A 20,933-nucleotide genomic window follows, 5' to 3' on the forward strand; every position below is an offset into this window, starting at 1 on the left:
GTCATCAGAATCAAAACTGGAAAACTGATTAGGGCATCAAAACTGACTTGGTGAAGGTCCAAAAGGTGGGGAGGGGGAATAAGTAGCTAAATGAAAAGGAAATTATTGGTTTTTTTAATCAGATCTTAATATTCACACTACAGTGAAATATATTGCAGAACTATGCCTGAAGTGTGAAGTTGCTAAGTATCCCTGCATATTAGTCTTCTTAATTTTGACATCACTCTTTGCAATTCCAAGAAGCATCTGAAGAAAGTATGAAAAAGCTGGGGCTATTCAGCCTGAAGAAGACAAGGCTCTGGAGTGACCGTATTGCAGCTTTTCAATACTTAAAGGGGGCTTATAAAAAAGATGGAGAGCAACTTTTTGCTCAGGCATACAATGACAGGACAAGGGGGAATGGCTCCAAACTAAAAGAAGGGGCATTTAGATCAGATGTTAGGAAGAAATTCTTCACTCAGAGGGTGGTGAGGCACTGGCACAGGCTGCCCAGAGAAGCTGTGGATGCCCCATCCCCGGAGGTGTTCAGGACCAGGTTGGATGATGCCCTGGGCAACCTGATCTAGTGGGTGGTGTCCCTGCCCACGGCAGGGGGGCTGGAACTCGGTGGTCCTTAAGGTCCCTTCCAACCCAAACCATTCTGTGATTCTATGATCTGAGAGCTTAGAAAATGAAAGTTAAACCTGGAAGTATGTGTTTGTTTTCTGTTTTCACATACATACTGTAATCTTCCTGATGCCCTGGGAAAGTAGTGCTAGTAATCCCAAAATTGCATTCCTCCTATGCAAACCAGAAGGGAGAGTACATGAAGTAGCAGTATTAAGATTCACATGCAAGACCAGCATTTTAAAACCCTGGGATGCCTTGCTGCAACTTGTGCTTCAATCATGTTGAAACTCACGACCTAGACACAGGTGAACTTGCTGCTGGGTTTGCCTTGCCTCCTTTCCCTCTCCTCCCACTGAATCGAGGGAAAGCAAAGAAAACCTAACCTTCCTAACAACATTCAGAAATCATCTTTGTTAAGTAATTCATCGACAACATCTATTGCCTGCTGACAAAAGAGAGATGAACTATCAAGTCTGCAACCCTACAAATAAAGCATATGATGCTTCTAGTAATAGCTTCCTCTCTTATACTTCCCTTTTTATGCAGGTACACTTTATAAAATCATTTGATCTTTAATATCCTAGCCCATGAAGACAATTTTACTGAAATCAGTCCAAATTCTTTACATATTTAACTCATACTGAATTAACTGGACATGCCCTTAATATCAGACAAAACGCTGTAGCCATTTCACAGAACGTATCCAACCTGTACTTTCTGCACTTCCTTCAACATCCTGACATTTCCACACAGAATTCTAAGGAAATTTGGGGTTTTATTTCAAAATTTTTATTATCAAGCATGCCTACAACAAACAGAAGTCTGAAGAAGATGTCTGCTGCATTATGTAGAGACCACTTTTTCAACAGGTTAGCAAGCTATGCTCAACACCCATGCTGCAGATAGGCAGAATGACAACATTTCATCTTTTCCACTCTTTAAACTTTCTGATGTCGGAGGACTCCCTCCCCACATCTCTCCTCCACCTCTGGCTGGCAGGCTGCAATGAAGGGCTTCCAATAGGAACACACTATTCCCTGCTGCAGCATGACCCCACCAGCTACCTACATCTAGGCAATTACCTTCATTTTCATTAATTTCAGGTGGATCATTAGGGTGATGTTTTTCCATTTCTGTTTGTCCACCTGTAGCATCCGATAGCAGAGCCTGCAAGTTAAAATCTGTCAAGTCCCATAGCTTCAACCTCAAGCCACAGCACTGACTGACAAAGAGCTAGACTTAACATTTCAAGGTCTTCTTCAAGATTCAAATATCTTTACAGCCTAACAAAAAGCCTCCTCGTTCCATCCACGAAAACGGAACTGACACCCTCAGCTATCTCTGGAAAACAGCAAGCTATAACTTAAAATAAGAACAACCTCCCTCAGAAATGTTTCCCTCCCTTCCTACAGTGCAGCTTTCCACCCTCATAACCCACCTACCCAATGCCCTTTTTGCACCATACTTAAAACCAAAGAAGGTGTATGTTAAGGGCCCAGGATGATTTAACCAATCAAGTTTTCGGAAGTGTCTTGTGGTTTTCATTAATTCAACGTGACACTGTGAAGGACTCCCATTTTCAGAAAGTGCTGAGATTCATCTTCTGAAACTTTTGGCAAGATTATTTTTTATATATAATATTATATCTAGGAGTAGGCACATACTATGCAGCCAATTTTAACAGGCAAAGCTAGGCTCTCCTTATTTAATATTCATGTCACAGGAGTAAAAATCCAGCCAGGAATCAAACTGTGGCATCCTGTGCCAAAGACAACTTACCACTCAGCTGGTAAGTTGGCAATTCAATTTACAAACCTGCATTCCTGCATTTTAATCCTTTGTAGAAAGGTGGTAATATATGAGCAATATGAAAAGAACTGGATTCAGATCATTAGAGGTTCACAAACCAAACACGCGAAGCTTTGGAGGCTGTCCAAAACAAAATCATGCCTAGGTGGTGATGTCCGTTCAATAAAAATTCAATGTCATAATTATCCTCTCACTTTTTCCCCCCCGAAGAGCATTAGTGCTCAGAACCGTGCTGCTGCTCGGCCAATTACATTAATGCCGTTAGAAGACAGATAGGGCCCGCAGCCAATCGCTGTGCCAGGTCACTGCCTGCTGACGGATAATTTATAATTATCAAGCAATTAGCAAATGAAGTGAAAATTCAACACTCATCTCCACATAACGCAGAATAACTCATTTTAAAATTAAAAATATGTTTTAATAACTTTAGTTTGGCTATGGCCTCCTTTTACCAGTTTCTCCTCCTTTACGACTGACAAAATGCTGTGCTGTCTGAAGTGAGAACCACGTCTGCTGTTTGATATTTCTAAATGAAATGACCACTTCCTTACAACTAAATATCTATTTAACAACAGAAAAGAACAAAAATGAGAACTCTTGACAAAGGTAATAGTCACTCAACTAGTGTATTTGAAATTACTAGCTAACTGAGCACTTGATGAACACCCTGTACCAGCAGACAGAATTAACATAAATAACTAGAACTAGCCAGGCACCTGTCTGGGAGTCCATAATCTTCTTTTCTTCTCTACATTTAACAATAAATGACCTAAAAAGAAACTGATCTGCAACTAGTCAGTTGCACAAAACAAAATGCTGCTTCCCATTAATCATCAACTTATTAGCTTGCTATGCTCACAACATAGTAAAGAGCTCAGAGCTCCTATTGCCTACACTTGCAACCCTTAAAAAAAAAAAAATCTAGGAAAAATTTGCCAGTGTAACTTTTGGATAAATTAGTTTCTGTCCCACTCTAGAAAATTACTGTATCTTCCTTAGCACGTATGGTATGGACACTGTAATAACCTTCTCTTAAAAGTGCAGGAAAAAACTGCACAAGAGCATCATCAACAGTGAAATCCATGTAGATTAAAGGAGATTCTTACATGTTCCTCGGTACCAAAAAATCAGAATAATTTTTGAAAGAGTTGGTGAGGGGGAAAAAAATAAGAAAAGTTACAGAAAACTCTTACAAGAGGAGGATGGGGGAGAAAAAAAGAGAACATCTGATAGAAATACCTAACACATTTGCATGTGCTGGACAACGCTAGTGTCGCTATGCTGACATCAGCTCTAGGTTTTCATCTTTTAGATAAATAAGTTGTGAGCCAGAGAGAAAGAATTAAAAAAATAAATTAAAGAAATATACAAGGCTAAGTGATGTCAACCGAGAAAGACAACTGATGATGTTTGACCTATTTCCCTCTCCGAAAAGATACCAGCAACAAACTAACCTCTTTTCTGACTGTACGCAGTTTTGGAAAACATTTACAATGTCAACACAAGGTATTTACTTTTGAAACAGTCCTTCACCCTCCTTCTGGAAGCGACATACTTATCTCTGAATTTTTCCCTTGCACCCACTGCACTACCACAATGTCGGAGAGAAGGGAAACCCAAGCAACAGAGCGAAACCCTCCACAAACCTGTTGCTGCGGATACTGCATTCCTCCCATGGCGGCCGGGGCTCGTCCCTGCATTCCCACGGGGTAGCGCTGGGGGCCGGGAGGGCCGTAGGACTGCCCGGGGTAGGGGCTGCTCTGCTGCGTCTGAGAGTGAGGGTTATTGCCCATGCCGTACAACTGAGGTCTCTTCATCACCATTGGATCCATTGGACTGCCCTGTTAGTGAACACAAGCAAATAAAAGGTTTAAAGATACTGGAAGAAACAGGTCAGAACAGTCACACTCATTGCAGACAGGTCATACAGGCATTTGCTCAATACTTTATACCTTTCTCCCAAAAAGATCAAAAATCAACGTGGCACGCAAACAGGCAAAGTACCGTAATTAGTTGCATGAGTTTCTGAATGGTGAGTTTGGGACTTACGTTCAAATATAAATAAATAAAATGAACTTTGCACTCAAGTTTAGACGTCTCTCACCTACAAAGACAGGTATGATAATTACCCAATAAATCCCAGCTTAAGAAATAATTAAGTATACTGTTGTAAACTGATTAGCAACATTGACTTCAACGTGTAAACACACATCAAATCACGTCTATCAAGAGAGATACATGTAATGGGAAACCATTCAACCTTGAGAAAATGTCTATTTTCTTTCCTTGAAAAAAGGGGCAAGTGTAAAGAAAAGGAAGTTTCCAAAAAGTACAATGCATACAGAATGCGCTATTTCAGAGCCTTCACATCACTATCATATGCATTAGTAAGTTTCCAGATCATAAGGCAAGTCATAACCCAAAATTTACATAGACATTTATTTGCCTCCTTAACAGACCTCAGAAAATCCAAACTGAAATCACTGATGGAGGGGGATGGGAAGCAAGGGATGGAAGATTTATTTTTAGACTTCTTGGCAGGACTTACCAAACACCATAACGGCTTCAGGACGGGTGTCAACCATTGTGTGGCATTACTCTCACATTTTATTACTGAGGACTAACTGAACCAGAAAAAAATATACTTTTGTCAAGTGTAGCAGCACTGCACTGTTAATATGATGCCCATTTTTTAATTCCTGAGTGCCAAACAGTTGTATTCAAACAAGAAAAAATGTGTGTGGGTTATTTTTTCTTTTTCCTTTTTTAAAAGCCTACCACAGTTTCATCTTAATGAGATTTCCCCCCTTCCCTCCCCAGAAAAAGGTGTATTAATTCATCCAACCAGTCTACCTTCCCGCCGGTAGCAGGATTCCTTCTTATGGCATATTTTGTACGTTTTTTCCAACAGTGCACTGCTGACCAGCTTTATTTTAAAGTCTCCGGCGTAACGTGACTTCTACAAGGCCTTTTCGGCTGCTATGTTCTGATGTAATAGTTACTATGACAATAAATTACTTTCTCACTCCCATCCCTGTTTCTTTTCATTATTGCTGTTTGTACTACTAAAACATTATGCTTTTTTTCCCCCCATAATACAAACAGGTATTTCCCCCCTAAACTAGTCACTGCTTAACAAACAGTTACATATTGTTCTTACTACTTATTCCTTGCAAGGGAGTAACTCAAACCTTTCTCCCTGTCTTCTCCAGCTTTCCCTATCTCTACCAACACCTATTTGCTAGGAACGTGACCCAAACCAAATATAGTATCTCAAATGTTGCCATACTACACCTGCACAGGTGGAAATTATAACCTCGTTCTCACACAACACCTCTATTCACTTCAGAAGTGGACTGCACCCACCCCTTTTTTTTTGCCACCATAGAGAATTGCACATTCACTTCTAATTTGGGGTATTACTCAGCAATTATCCACTTTATTATTTGCCTTTTTTTGTGGCCAGATCAGAACTTTCTATTTTTCACCACTAAATGTCTCTGGGTAACATATTATTTATATTTCACACTTTTCAAATTCCATGGTTCCCCAACCACTTTAGGCCGTCTGACCTCTACCAACACATCTTTTATTTTTATTAGGCCATTGTGCATCTCAAACTTTTAACTGAGAGCAGACAGACATCAAAGTTTAGTGGATGAACTGGAGATACCTTCTGACATGTTCCCAAGGGACAACTTAAATTACCCTTCTGTAGACCAAGATAGTTTCTCTGTGTTTATTTCAGTGTTTCCATGTTCATTCTGGGTACCACCTGTTGTATTCCTCTCCTCAAATATAAATCCTTGTTTAAAGCAAGTTTTGGGTTTCCCTCATGAGATTCTTATGAAGCCCAATACCCCTGCTGATTGCCACCATCTTCTGTTTCAGTGTATTGTTTCCAGGTCTCACTTCCTATAACAAATCCAGTCAAATTTAATTTTAATTAATTTTGAGTGTAATATTTTCCACTCCCCATCCAATACTTAAATAGTACCATAAACAATGCAGATAATTACAGCTAAAATAGTCTGACATTTTCTTTCCATTATGAAGACTATTTTCAGGTGGGTATAGACTTCGCCAAACTTCAAGTATTTAGGCTGAAATTTTCCAGGCCATATGTATGCCTGAGGCTGAAATTCTCTGGAAAATTCAGCTGAAACAGTTCAGCTATGTCTTAGAATGAGGTCACAGAAGAATACATCACTTATGTTCTTACACAAAATACTTAAAAATACCTCTCGAATACCATGTTTTGGGGTAAACAATTTTAATTCGCCAGGGTGACAATGGATTTTAAGGAAATATAAAACATGTATCCCTATGAACCCCTGAATTCCACGCGATCCATAGGAGTGGAGGAGTAGGAGGAAACCAGAGAGTGCAAGGTGCACAGAACACAGCAAGACCAGATCAAAGGAGCTGCAAGGTATAAGAAGGTGGCCTGAAATTTGCCAAAGAAAGGACAATGGGTTAAAAAAAGCAGAGAAGAGAGAACTGGGAGAGGAAGAACTGAAGGAAAGTGGAAACAAGGTCAGGAGGTTAAATGGATACAGGCTGAAGAGACTCCGTCCACTGGACTAGTGACCTCCAAGCAGTGGAGGTCTTCTGTTTGTTCATTAGTTGGTTTGGAGGGTAAGCCTCCCTGACATTTCGTTCTTCCCTGCTTTCTTCTCCCTAACCTGCTGCTGCTTCTTCAGCTCCTGCTTCTCCTTGCGCTCTCCAGGAGAGCTGCCCCTCTTGCCCTCAGGTGATGTGAAGGCTCAGAAAGGTGGAGGCCTGAAGAGCCTGAGCTGCTGCTGAACCCTTCTGAAACCAAAGGGGCTTGTGGTCACTGCATATGGCTAACAATGGACACGGGCAACAAGGGACCTGGGCACACTCAGAACTTACTGTGCACACTGCAAGCAATGCACCAGGACCAAGGACTGGAGATACTGAAGATGAAAGCAATAGATAGGACCAGGCAAATGGCTGGGACAAGCCAGAGAGAACCACTCCTGCTTGCCAGTGCTGATTCTTCCCTCCACCCTCCAAGACCCCAGGGAAACAGTAAGAAGCAGTACAGTAAAGTCCTCTGACCATGTTTAGGACTGGTGAAGTAAGACTGTGGCATTAAGTAACATGATCCAAAGCCACAGCCGAGAAGGATGGCCCACTTCGCCCCATTTTCTTCTCCTGAGGAGCACGAGGAGGCAGGTGGTCCTGAGGGAGACACTAAGCCTAACTCAGCACTGCACCCACCTGAAGCACACTCACACACAGACAGGGAGGCCTGCACTGCAGTTGAGAACACTTTATTGTACGTACCACAAGAAAAAAAAACTGGAATGAAACCTAAGAATAAGTGAAGTCTCAGCAATCTCCTAGCATCAAAGAACCCCTACAAACAACCCAGCGAGGATGCACATCTTATCCATGCACTGGTCGGTCCCCACGGAGTGCGGCAACCTACCACTGCTATTACTGACTCCATCCAGATGAACTCATGACTGTCTGTGCGCTGCAGGTCCAGGTGAAGACACCTACCAGTGGCTGTCAACATATTTCTGCGTGGCCTAACAAAACCAAGTAACTCACAACGCCGCCCCCCTCTCCCCCAGCTTTAAGAAACTTTATCATTGCAGAGTCATGTACTGAGTTAAGAACTGTTGGAAGCAAGTTTTCCCTCACTGTTTCTCCTGTTTCCTTCACAGGAGGATGGTCACTGGATGGGTCTGTTCGAGGGACGGGTCAGCAGCAGTGCAGGGAAGGGGGCTGTTGCATGCTACAGGACCAAACACAACATTTATTATACAAGTTAGAAGATAGGTAGCAAACAAAGCAGAAAACAGTGGGATGAGGAAAGCTGATTGAGGTGATCATATGCTGCTCAGCCAAAACTGGATTCTACCCCTCCATCTGCCACAGTTTTTACCTAATGTTGAATAAATTATTAAAACAACGAATTTTCAAAATGTAGCAGTTTAGTGCATCACTTCCTCACTTGGAGTCATGCAATTTAATTTGCAGAAATGCTTCATATAACTGCAGCTACTTTTGAATTTGATGAGATGTGCTTTTGAAGAGCTGTATGTTGCAGAAAATTTGACCTACAGCCATCATAAACAGGCTACTCAAACTTCCTTCAGTAGTGCCTCAGTTTCCCAACTGTAAAAATGAAAAAAAGTCATTACTTCTTCACTAGAGAAGTGATTTTAGAATTTAATATGACTGTGATCAATACCATAGAAAACTCTCAAAAAAAAAAGAAGTTGTCTTCAGAACAGTGCATGGTAAGAAAGACCTGGAGCCATACACTTAACAGAAGTGTTACTCAGCTCCCTGAGTACTGTGTGTCCTGTACGGTGGAGGTAAAAGTTTAATTATAACTTTTTCTAACTTTAACGCATGCTCAATTTTTAGCTTTAGCACTCTTTAAAAGTTTTATTTTTATAGAAAGTTTCATCCACAATGTTCTGAAAAGCTAAGAAATATGTATTATAATCCTATATGAAGGTTCCTTTAGCATTTACAAGTTCAAATATCTTTTTTCTAACATTAGTTCCAACAATGTTCAAAGACAAGTTTTGGGTGGCAGGATCATTATGACCAGTATCAACCTCTGCGTGTTGTAGGGATCAACAACCAACCCCTCCACACCCACTCTAACACTTTTCAAAGATGACAGTGTTGCTATAACTGCACTGTATTTTTCCAAATCCCAGTGGATGTATATTATCATGAAGGGATGCTGTGTACATCTTTCATGCCTTTACTTTATTCTATCACATACTATATCAGAATGTTTTAATTACTTTTTGGTTTTATTTTAGTGTCATTGCAGTTATCAATATCCATTTATTTCCCTTCCTTTACAGAAATACACACATTTTTGCCAATTTAGTTTGCATATCCTAATTTTTACTGCCATATTCTGCCAGGCAAGTCTGAGTGGATTCTGCATTTTCCTTCTGCCTCTGCACCTCCTTTTCAACTTGCTGCATTTCATTTAAACTTTGCATAGATCTGCAGTTCCTCAAAATACCTCAGTCTTGTTCTTTGCTTCAGTCTGCAATAATATTATAATTTATAACCCCTTTATTACAGTGCCTATCTTATGTCAGAATCAGATTCATTTGCACACGTACCAGGCTTTGTAAGAACGGAGCATTTCATAAGAGTCCTCGCCTATTATGTGCCTTGGGAGCACATTAAAGCACCTATTGGAAGGTGTGCTAATGATTTCAATAGGGCCAAGATTTCACTCCCAGTCTTTACACTGACAGTCCCACCATTAAGGTAAGATGCAGAAAAGTCTACACTGCCTACAGATAGTAGCTGGCAAACTTTTTCTATTACCTGCTCCTCTTTTCAGTGTTTTGTGTTAAAGGAGGCATAAACTCAGCATCCCCGCTATAAGCAGAAGTAGAAAACATTTACACCCACTTGTAAACTCAGTACCACCACTGCTACTACCAGCCAAAAGAACCAAACAAATCACCTTCTCCAAAGTATCTCTGGATTCAACTTTGCCTCTTCTAAAATAATAGAAAAAATACTATTTTCTCGTTATTTAACCAGTGTTTTCCCTGATACCTTATCTCCTCTCAGATCTAAGGGAGGGTGATTTCAACAGCTATCTGACCAAGATACATGGGCTATTCCATTTATGTTATGTATTATACATACTGAGTTATCATTGTAAACTCCACTTCTAATACCAAAACCTTTATTTGAAAATTTGGAAGATATTTACATACATGAACAATACTGGTCACAGTCCCCAAACATGACTTGTCGTTTAACGATGCCAAAAGAACCCCATCACTGATGTCCTAGGGCAGGGAAGAGTGGGAGACACTTTACAAAGGACACAGTGGGATTCAGGCATGACGACAGCCCTTACACGAGGAAGACAGAGCAATTCACTACAAGACAAGAACAGACACATCAGATACAACTACTCTTCAGAGAGAAAGTGTGCTTTTCTGTTTGTTTTTTAAAAAATGAAAGAAGCATTGGTTTGGCTGACAACAGCAAACGCACCAATTTAAAGTGACTATAAGCCACAGTGCATCCCAACAACTAAAGCTACATCATTTGCGCCTGTAACAAAACAACATGAACTCAACACTCTGCAATAGGCTTGCCCTCAAACTCCTAGAGCTGCTGAATACAATAACTCTTTGTTTATTCATTGATCTGCAGCCAAAGCTTCTGTCTCTGTATTAAAAAAGCAGGCTCTTATTAATACCAAAGCCTTGAAACCTCATAATAAAGACAGCTGACAATCAGCTACCGACATTCCAAGAAAGATGGGCATGGAGCTCTCAGCTCTAGGTCAGGCACCAAGTTACAAATTTATCGCTAGAGATAATCACAAGTATTCACTATAATACAATGACACAGCTGGCATGAGGACGCAACTGGGGAAAAGATAATCCATTCCTAGATAATGCCATCATTTGTATGAACATGTACAAGGACTCCTCAGCCAACGTTTTTACACGACAAAAGCGTTTCAAAACACAACACTTGTTATGTGTTTTAAATATCCATTTAAGAAAGACGCAACTATAAAATGTGTGAATACGCAATACTAAAATCTGTCTTATATTAGTATTAAAATAATAGAGGTGACTGGCAAACAAGCTTCCTGTATTTTCAGATAGGAAGTCTACTATCTGGGCTTTAATAAAACTGAAAGCAAAATAAGTCAGTTACACAAGTACAGCAAGGAATAATCAAGAACGAAGAGCCAAGTTCAACATAAGCCTATGATGAAGGAAAATCCAGTGAATGAAGAGGCATATACTAGAAGAGATTTAACAAAAATTTTAATTTTCCTCGTCTTAAAGGCTCTGCATACTGTATGATTTCAGCTGCGGGAAGACATCAGAAAGATGGTTTTCCACTCAAAACAGAAAGTACATAATTAAAAAGGGGAAGAGGAGAAAAGCAACGCTATGCCCCACCAAGAATCAACTACTTCTCCACTAGAACTTTTAAAAGTAATAATACAGGAAAGTGTCTCAGCAGGGTGGAGGAGAAGGACATAGGTATACTTGTTTTCCAGTTTTCCACTAGGTCCCCCTTAACACAACCTAAAAATTGGAAGATCAATGAAACCACCACCCTCTAGTTATTATTTTGTAGATAGATAAACCTGAAATGACTACTGAAAGAACGAATCACAACAAACAGCAAAGAAGAGAAATCTGTTTTTAATGAACTACGCACAAGTAATCTCTTCATGTTGCCACTATGAGTGCAAACAAAGGTTAAGACAACATCGAAAAGTAATTATACACATTTATCACACCTGAAAGCCAAAACAATCCCATGTCTCTGACAAGTTCACATGGCAATACAGCTCAGGAGTACTGCCCTTCGAGTCGCTTTTATTACCTGTATGTCAGCAGTTGGCAGTGACAATACCCTCATTGCTCTGAAGCCAACTCAAGACACGTCATCCTTCCCCATCATGCCTGAAGTGTCAACCTTCTTACCTTCTTCTGTAACCTACTTTCCTAATCCAAACTTCTTCCAGGAGGACCTGGAAATTCTCTTCCCTTCTCCCCACCCCACCCCGACACCAGCTGAGATGCTCCTAAAAGGAGACCTCTTTCCTTTAGCCACGTAAAAGCTCTTGCTTCCTGCTGCAGAAGTGCTCTCCAGCAAGTTATCAGTAATTTCTAGCGTAGCAGAATCTAGGGTCTTTACAGGCATCTCCCAGGGAATGTCTGCAGCCATCTGACATGTCACTGCTTCCAGCTGCCTGTATCCCTCTTTTTGCCGGATCATGGCCTTGCTTTAGATACTTCCATTCATAGCCCACCATCTGCACCACAAACTGTCAGCACAGGGTGGTTTTCGCCAACACAACAGCTTTGGCACTTGCCCATGCCTCAACTTCACGTGCAAGTGCTCCAACTTCTCATTCTGCCATTTCTGACACCTAAATCACAACCCTCGGCAGGAGAGCAAGGCATACAGCTAGGGAAAAAACAGTACCTTGAAGTTCTCAGGCTAGATTCACCAGAGGATGTGTCACAGCCCTGAGGCTCTCTCAGTAGCCAATGCTACAGCTCAACAAGGAAGAGAAAAATCCATTCATAAACCCAGAAAATTGTACGTTAAAAAAAGCAGAACCCCACCCAGAATACTAGTTACTTCTATTTTGTCTGGCAAAGAGGTTCTCAGCTTCCTAGACAAGTAAACACCTTCACTCACTGTGCATGGCTGCCATCTGGAACTCAAAAAAAAATTCCCTTACCTACTTTGTACAGCTCTTACACAAACACGGGGTTAGATGGACAGAAAAGGATGCACTAAAAATAGTGTCTGTCAGGGAAGGAGCAGAGAGCAGCCTCGAATGGAAGGAGGGGAGTGCTGCAGGAAGGCTCCCTGCAGAGCTGTCCTGGAGTGGGAGGGGAAAGCACAAAGTCCTGGAAGCCAGTGAGAGACAGAAGGAGGAAAAAATATTCCACATCAGCTCCAGATTAAGGGAAAAAAAACCTCTAAGCCTAATAAATATTCAACTGGATTTGAATACACTTTCTCAGTTACTTGACTTTATCAGCAGAATTAAAATTAAAGGTTAGATGTATTTAATAGCCGGGGAAAGCCCTAGCTGAGAAAGTGACATTACCAACACTGGGGAAAACAGCGTGCCCACAAAAACGTATAGCCCATCACAACTAGGTCACAAGCCAGAACTATACACCACAGTTAGCTGCAGAGTTTTTTTTCCCCACTCCAAATGTTATATATAGTTCTGTATTAACACACACACAAAAAGGTATGCTGGTCATATATCCTCAGCATTTATGGCAAATTATTAATCAAGTCCCACCTGAAACAATTTGTTAAATTGATTTTAATCACTGGGCCTCTCATGTGAAGCTTTGTATAATCAGCATTTCATTTACAAAATTAATTGCCTGATTGATTCTCAAGAGGCAGTAGCTGTCATTACACTGCTGTCATAACTTTTGAGTAGGGGTGTCACAACACTGAATCCTGACAGTATGAAGAGCACTGCTATTTAAAAATTGAGGGCGGGGAGGTAGGGGGGAAACAAATACAGTGATTTCACAGAGTTGCTTTTTAGCCCGATAGAATGTTAAAACCATTTCGTATCAGTTTCAGACAGCCTCCCCCTTTTCCACTCATTGAATAATGTAGTACTCAGCTATTCAGTCACTTTTCTTAGAAGCAGGTCCATTTAATTCAATTTTATCATAGTTGTGGTTGCATAAAATGAGTTTGTTGTTGACTATACAAAAGATTTAATCACAGGCCACTCTAAGGTTGTTTGCAGAGCAGAGTTTGACTTTCAAACGCGTGGAACTTTTTCTACATCCACAACCTTCTGGAAAGTTATTTCCAAGCAGATTTTTTGTTGTTGTTGTTTTCAGTCAGACCAAAGGAAAACCACAACTTTTCTATCTAGGACCTCCTTTAAAGCTTTCGTTTGGTTGGTTGGTTTCCCTCCCGCAGCATTTTGAAGCTCCGTATGAGCCTCGAAGCCCCGCTGGAGCTGGAAGCAGAGCTCCTCCGCCTGCTGCAGCTCCCTCCGTGCCCCACAGCTGCGGCATTCTTGGAAAAGCCCACTGCTCCGCAGAGCCCGGCAGGCCAGCGGCCGGGGCACTGAGTCATAAGACAGGGCTGCTATTCCTGGCTCAGCAGCTGACCTGCTATGCAAACACGAGCACAGCACTTCACCTTTCTGTGACTGGGTTTTCACTCTCGTAACAACAAGTATTATACGCTCTCTTAGCAAGGAAGAAGATGGGAAGACTTCGGGGAAGGCCGATGTCAGTTACCATCCGCAAGAATCAGGATTTGGAGTCAGAAATGGTAGGCTATGGGAGAGAAAAAACTCCGGAAGTTTTTAAAAGGAGAAATCACAAATGCTCTAACCGTGTGCTCTAGATTTTCAGAAAGCTACCTTCACAAAGTAAACTTATTTAGAAAAATACAACCTAAGCTTCAGCTAGACCTCTTAAAACACTATCAATGCCTCCGAGAAACAGACCTATTTTTGAGACAACTCCAAAATAAGCCCCTCAACTTCTCAAGTTCAGCTTTAAGCACTGGATTGCATCAAGTACTCCTGAATAAAATGAATTCAAAACATCTAGGCCATGCTCTGAGACTACAGTATTATTAAAAAAAAAAGCAAACAGCAACTCTAAGTGATTTATACCTATTGGTGGCATTTGTAATGCACCTCATCAGACGCAATTCCAGGATCAGCCAGAGTCCCGATCACACGCGAATCTAGGGGGCATTCCAGAAAACACAGCTCCCCACCCCCAAGCTCCTGCTCTCCCCCTGACACTGCTCTCTGCCAAGTGCCCTGTCATTCCCTGCGTGCGCACAGCACAGGTTGCTTTGGTACGAGCAGACTGATGCAATTTTCATCTCTTTTTGCAGGTCTCCGAGTTCACGATGATTAAAATCAGAAGGAAAAAAAAAACACACATGCAAAATAGATAGGCTACTGGGATAAAGAGGCATAGAAGGATAACAGAATGGACAACTCCACCAGGCAAACAAAGCAGTAAGTTGTTTTCCTTGCTCGTAGCAGTAATGTGAGATTGCAGCTAAGGGAAGTTCACAAAGTTCTGCCCCCACTGAGAAATGGTTGCCAGAGAGCTATATTCCTCTGACACACCAGGAAGAGAAGATCACACAAAGGAGAAAAATCAGTTACCCTACTCACACTGTGAGACTGGGATGTTAAAAAAGAAGCGTAGAGCACTGACTTGCTGTATTCATCAGTTTTTGCCTCTTAGCAGGTAGCTTACTCATTAAACTAGCTTTTTCTCTCTTTAGCCTGAACTTCCCCCCCCCCCCGCCCCCCCATTATGGAAGAAATGGTTTTAATTAAGTAAGAAAACAGGGGAAAGCCCCTAGCCAGAGCCAATACACACAAAATTCCTAAAGGATATATTTAGGATCAGGATAATTGGAAGGCAAATTCAGATCTACAACAGAAGCCCTGTCACTTCTCCAACTGCCAAGAAACTGTTCCTCTTGTAACATATTTTCTATGTTAAAACTGTTTCCTGTAGAGACTGAAAAAAACTTGGTTGTAAATAGCACAAAATATTAATAGTTACCTGGAAACTAACTGGCTTTTTTTTTTTTTTAACTGTTTTTAAGAACTTTCATGCCACAGTAGTTTTGTATCACGTTGGTTGGATGTCATAAAAAACCCGCTGTCCCAGCTTGAAGCATACCAACAGCTCAAGCTGTCCAAGGGTCAAACAGACAGAGGTAAACCTGAGTCTGGGGCTAGACACCCTTGCTGTGGAGCTGGAGCAACACATTTCCATGGAGTAGCTGCCTGTGACTCTTCTGCAGTTATAAGTGACCTTCCTCATCAACACAGACACTCTCAGGACCACAAAACTAACTTTCTGCAATGGAACAAAACAAAAAAAATTTACCAGCAGCAGGTGATTTAAAGCATTAGAAAAGGAAATAGCTTTTTTCAGTGGCTTACAAAAAATTAAAATCAATCACCAGAACAAACTACAGTTATGACTAGAATTTTTCATTATTGATCGAAAATATTTAAGTTAAGAAATAAATCAGAAGAAACAGTAGGCTGAAGGTCAAAGCTTCTGTAGTACTTGAGAGAACAATGTGATTGGAAACCATCAATTCACACACATGCCTACGTTCGCACCAGCTCCTTTGTATAATGTAACTGATTCCCAAGTATCATTTTACAATTCTGATTAGGTCTTACAAAAATCTTGTTTATTAAATTGCTTTCTTTAGGCATGCATAGCTGCTAATTTGTTTCCAACTAAATCATGTATCATCTGAAAAAGATTACATTGCAACAGTGGAACAACACTCCTGGGATTATGCTTCATCTGGATTTTAGAATTAAAAGGACAAATATTACAGGAGTTGTAAATTTCCCTTTGAAGGCAGTGGCAAGAACAGCCTGCAACAGGGTAATTCTGAACAGAGTGATGAGTGCACTTAGCATGTAGCAGCCCTACCGAGAGACACGCATAGCGAGTCAACGACTCCAAGTATTAAGGGATCTAATTCACAGACTTAAACTTTGATTTCTTCAAGAGAAAAAGCTCTTTAGATCAACACATGTATTTGTACAAACATACTTTGTAAGCAAAATAAATAATGGTAGCAAAAATATTAAAAGCTTTGCTGATTTAAAAAAAAAAGATCATCAGCTCCAATATTCACAGGTTTTAAACAAACTTATAAATTTAGAGGTTTGGGAAGGACTCCCAGAGAGCTGTCCAGAATAGACCTCTAAAAATTTATTTGCATATTAATACAAAGTTCCCTATGGCTTACTCAGGAAAAAAATCTGACCTGGATTTGAAACAGATGAAACTCTGGTTTAACCCTAGTGACTTCACCTGCTTCTCACTTGGAACAGGTGAAAGCTGCCAGGTCCTCGTTCCTCTTCTCATAGTCTCCAGAAGGGAGAAATTCTTCCACAACCACAAGCAGCCTATGAGAGCATCTAGAGCACCTCAGCACAAAGAAACACGTGCACATAACATCCGCGTATGGTAAGTGCAGAAACACCTCTGCAATAAGTTATCCTGGATGTTTATAATTAAGAGTTTGTTTTTACCATAGATACTATCAAGAACCTTCAGTTTACAAAGATATGTTCGCTATATGATTGTAATTTTCTTTTAATATTGCAGCATTTAAAATTAATAAACAGCATGCAAGTATCTGGTTTGAGAAGTATAAAAGCAGGAAAGCTGACCCAGTTCTTCAGTATTTCTCATCCAAGAGACCAGTTAACAGGAAACCTGAATATACCGTAACCATAGGATTTCCTCCTCTCTCGCAGTAGGGATCACTACTTTCAGATTTAGTCTGCCTGGGAACTCTTGGCTTCTTTCCACTTCTGAGCCCATCTCTTGTTTCCCAGTCCTTAAGAGAGCCCACATTAGCCATCACGTGAAAACACCAGCACACATTTCCTAAAAGCACTTCAGACAAACTCCGTTATTTGCCGGAGAGGACACCCAGGGCCTAGGAGTCCCTCTTGGCCACAGCCCAAAATACAGCATTCCCAGCTTCCTAAAAGTCACCAAACCTAGAGCAGAGTTAAAAGTCAACAACCAAATTAAATGGGAGGAAAGACAAGGAAGCGACAGCCTTCAAAATCACTGAGGCAGTCCAGGTACGGGGAATCTTTCCTGTATGCCTGAGTAAGCTATTTCTGTGGCAAACAGCAACTTGAGCGTATTTACATCTCATCTTTCTCCCTTCTCCAAGGCTGCAACTTACAGCAGCCTCCTCCTGCTGCTGATGAGGGCTGGAGACAGTTCATTCTGCCAGAATCACTTGGCCTAGCCAGAAGAGGTCATTTAGCAGCAAAGACAGATGTTTCTCAGCTGATATAACTAAGAGGCAGAATAGAGCAAACAAGCCCAAAGACTCATTTTAGCAACAGGGTATCTGCAATTCTGATTTTAGGTATCGTTCAATTTAGAAAGATGTTATTCATCTGACACTCATTTGCAAACTTCATTTTAGAATTAGAGAGATGCACATACAACGTGTAAGGCTCTGAAACGTACGTTCCCTTTATTCTTCAAAGGGAAAAAAACTTTTCTTAAAGCCACGTTATTCACTTCATATCTAACCTGGCATTATAGCTAAACCCGGCTCTTCTGCCAGCTACTATGATTTCTTGAGTACATTCTTCCCCTTCTCCCTTTACACTCCCACCCCTAGTTTTTTTGCTCAGTTCTTTCACACAGGAAAAGAAACTAAATAAAAAGGAAAACCAAAACTGATTACACACCAGAAATACTGTCAAATATGAAAAAGAAATGCTATGCATTCTTAAACTAAATCTCCCAATGCCCAAGAAGATAAGACACTTGTTAAAAAGGCAACACAGAAAAAGAATAATTTCAGGAATAAATATACCTGAAAACCAGACTACCAGTTAATTTTAGAAATGGGTATTACACTCAACACCGCACAAACATAATTAGACTATTTTGACAGAAAGCATTAAGTTTCCAGAAACCAGAAACAACCCAGATACTTAAAGTAATCCTGTATGAACCACCATATGCTCTCACTAATTCTATCTCGCAAAAAGTTTGTTGATTTTTTTTTTTTGGGGGGGGGGGGGGGGGGGGGGGAAGCATATGTATAAATAACTTTCAGCATTCCTTTTTGCTCAATGGTTTACTACTACAGTAAAACAGGATACAGCAACATCCGTCATGAATGCTTTATGCCCAACTTATCCTGCCTCAGAGCAGAGGGATGGATTAAATGACCTCTTGATGTCCCTTCCAGCCTTGCTCTTCTACGTTTTGGGTATTACTACATCATCTTTTTTATTTTAAGGTTTCTCCTGTTTCTGCAATTTGCTTTTCATTTGAAGTCATAATCCTCAACTTCTGGCATAATGAAACAACATGGAAATTATAACGCTACAGACATACTAAAAATATTGATAAAAAAAAGCAAGGGGACAAAAGGCATTTTCAAAACAGTTTAGTAAGAAGTAAAAAAGATAAGAAAAACTGTTACTAAGGAATTGATGTTGATGTTTGTGGAAACTGCTAAAATGAGAAGCATTTAGCAATTTGTTTTTGGGGAGGTGTGAAGGTGAGGATGAGTGCAGTGTGTTCTAGGCACCACAGGAGATATGGGCAGAAGAGAACCAGAGTAGGTGGCCAACATCAAGGCGCTGATCCCTTTGACACCCAGGTCTAGCTACACACTTCTGACCATACCAGGCCAGAGAGATCACCCACACCAAACATCTTCTGGACATCACCAGCCTTCCTCTGACTGCACCACGCACCAGAAGAGACCTGCACCTACACCTTGCCTTCCCTCTGCATCCAGTTTGAGCTGCTTGTTGCACAACTGGTGCCTAGCAAGTCAGTTATGGTCCTGCCTTGTGTGTAAGTCATTAGATTTCAGTAATTCTCCAAACAACTCATGTTTTTGGAAGCATTTTTTTCAACTTCATCAAGGAAGCCTCTTTCTGTGCTCCTCTGAGATGTGTGCAATTAGAAACAGCACAACAAAACGCAAGGAATAATGAGAAACAGGAGACAAAGAGTGTCCAGCCAGATTTATTATACAGCTACAGACTATTCCACCTGTTGCATTATACACTGAGTACTTGCAAAACCAGAGAGGGGAAAAAACATGCAGGTATATCCAAGCAGCTAAGAACATGAATTTTGATCTCTTTTTATATCTTATTGTTATCTGCAACCTAGGAACATGTTAATTGGCCTAAGTAATTGGTTTAAATACCCAAGCCCCATTATAAAAATGTACTATGAAAATGCTTAGACACTTATCACAACCAAGAAATTCTTAACTAAAGTTCAAAGTTGAAAAGACACTAGGGACTTGTCTACACTGAAGGAAAAAAATGCATAATTATACCAATATAACTAACTCAGTGTGGAAGCTTGCTCCGGTGTAAGAGTACCCTTTTCCACTTAAGCCTACGTGCTTTGGAAGCAGAATAAGATAGACCACGAAAACTCTTATTCTGGTATAAGAGTATCTCCATAGGGAGTTATATTGGTATAATTATAGCATATAATCATAGCACATAGTTGTACTGGTAAATTTCCTCCTGTAGACAAGCACTAGGCGCCCAGTCCACATACATTTTCTAGCAAAACAAATGGTTATCAAATTCCAATGGAGGCACATGAAACACTTCGCTTTTATTTTTGTCTGATGAACCTTCTTCATTTTAAAGTGATGAATTACTTCAATTAATCTTCCTTGCAAATGCTTTTCTCTCTACTATCCTATATGGTAACAGATTATTCTTCCGGTGGAAGCATCATAAACCAACACTTTGAGAATGGCTGTGATAGCTCCCGCACTGATTTAGGCTCCCGTAATATAAAGCAAGTGGTGAGAAACCAGGTTCAAGGAAAGAATAGGATGCTGTTTACACACTTGACAAAAGACTCTCGCCTTTTACAGTATATTGCAGCTACTTTAAAACAGTCAGTGCTTCAATAATTTAGTTTCTATCCTTTTGACAATTTCATTCTCACCTCATTTGCTACAGAAGTTAAAACATTTCAGCCAACCTTGAGGAAGCCGTGCTTCCTCCTTCCACCTTCATACACACTGGGGGGGTGGGGGAAGTACATCTAAAAACCATGCCACTAGTTGAACTTCAAACTCTAAAACTACAAAAGGCTCCTCAGACTCTTTTGAAAACATGCAACTTTTCAGAGGATATAGAGCTCAAAAAACCTAAGCTTAACCCGAATAAATTGACACAGTTTATGAGAAAGATCCCTTAAAAAGGGAGCAAACAGAAATACCCATTACGCCAGCCTCGGAAAAGTAGAAAGAAAAGAAACCTTGCCACAGAGATGTCAGTGAAATTATTAATGGCATAATACTTCAGGTTGGGCATTTTAAACACTCTGCTAAGAAAGGTTAAGTGACCCTAGAGATAATTAAGGATTATGGTAACCATTTTGTAAGAAGTGCGG

At 40.6% G+C, this 20,933-nt stretch overlaps 1 protein-coding gene across 4 annotated transcripts in view; it reads right to left on the bottom strand.

Annotated features, from left to right (window-relative positions):
* ARID1B (AT-rich interaction domain 1B) overlaps nt 1-20,933 on the bottom strand; it is a 325,953-nt gene that overhangs the window by 289,390 nt on the left and 15,630 nt on the right. For all 4 annotated transcript variants that reach the window (XM_035538357.2, XM_050709609.1, XM_050709608.1 and 1 more), the window contains exon 2: nt 4,065-4,259. In XM_035538357.2, the coding sequence (XP_035394250.1) occupies nt 4,065-4,259 (195 nt within the window). The remainder of the gene's footprint in view (nt 1-4,064; nt 4,260-20,933) is intronic.

The sequence above is a fragment of the Cygnus atratus genome, chromosome 3 (assembly GCF_013377495.2).
Source record: "Cygnus atratus isolate AKBS03 ecotype Queensland, Australia chromosome 3, CAtr_DNAZoo_HiC_assembly, whole genome shotgun sequence".
In the NCBI taxonomy this organism is placed as follows: domain Eukaryota; kingdom Metazoa; phylum Chordata; class Aves; order Anseriformes; family Anatidae; genus Cygnus; species Cygnus atratus.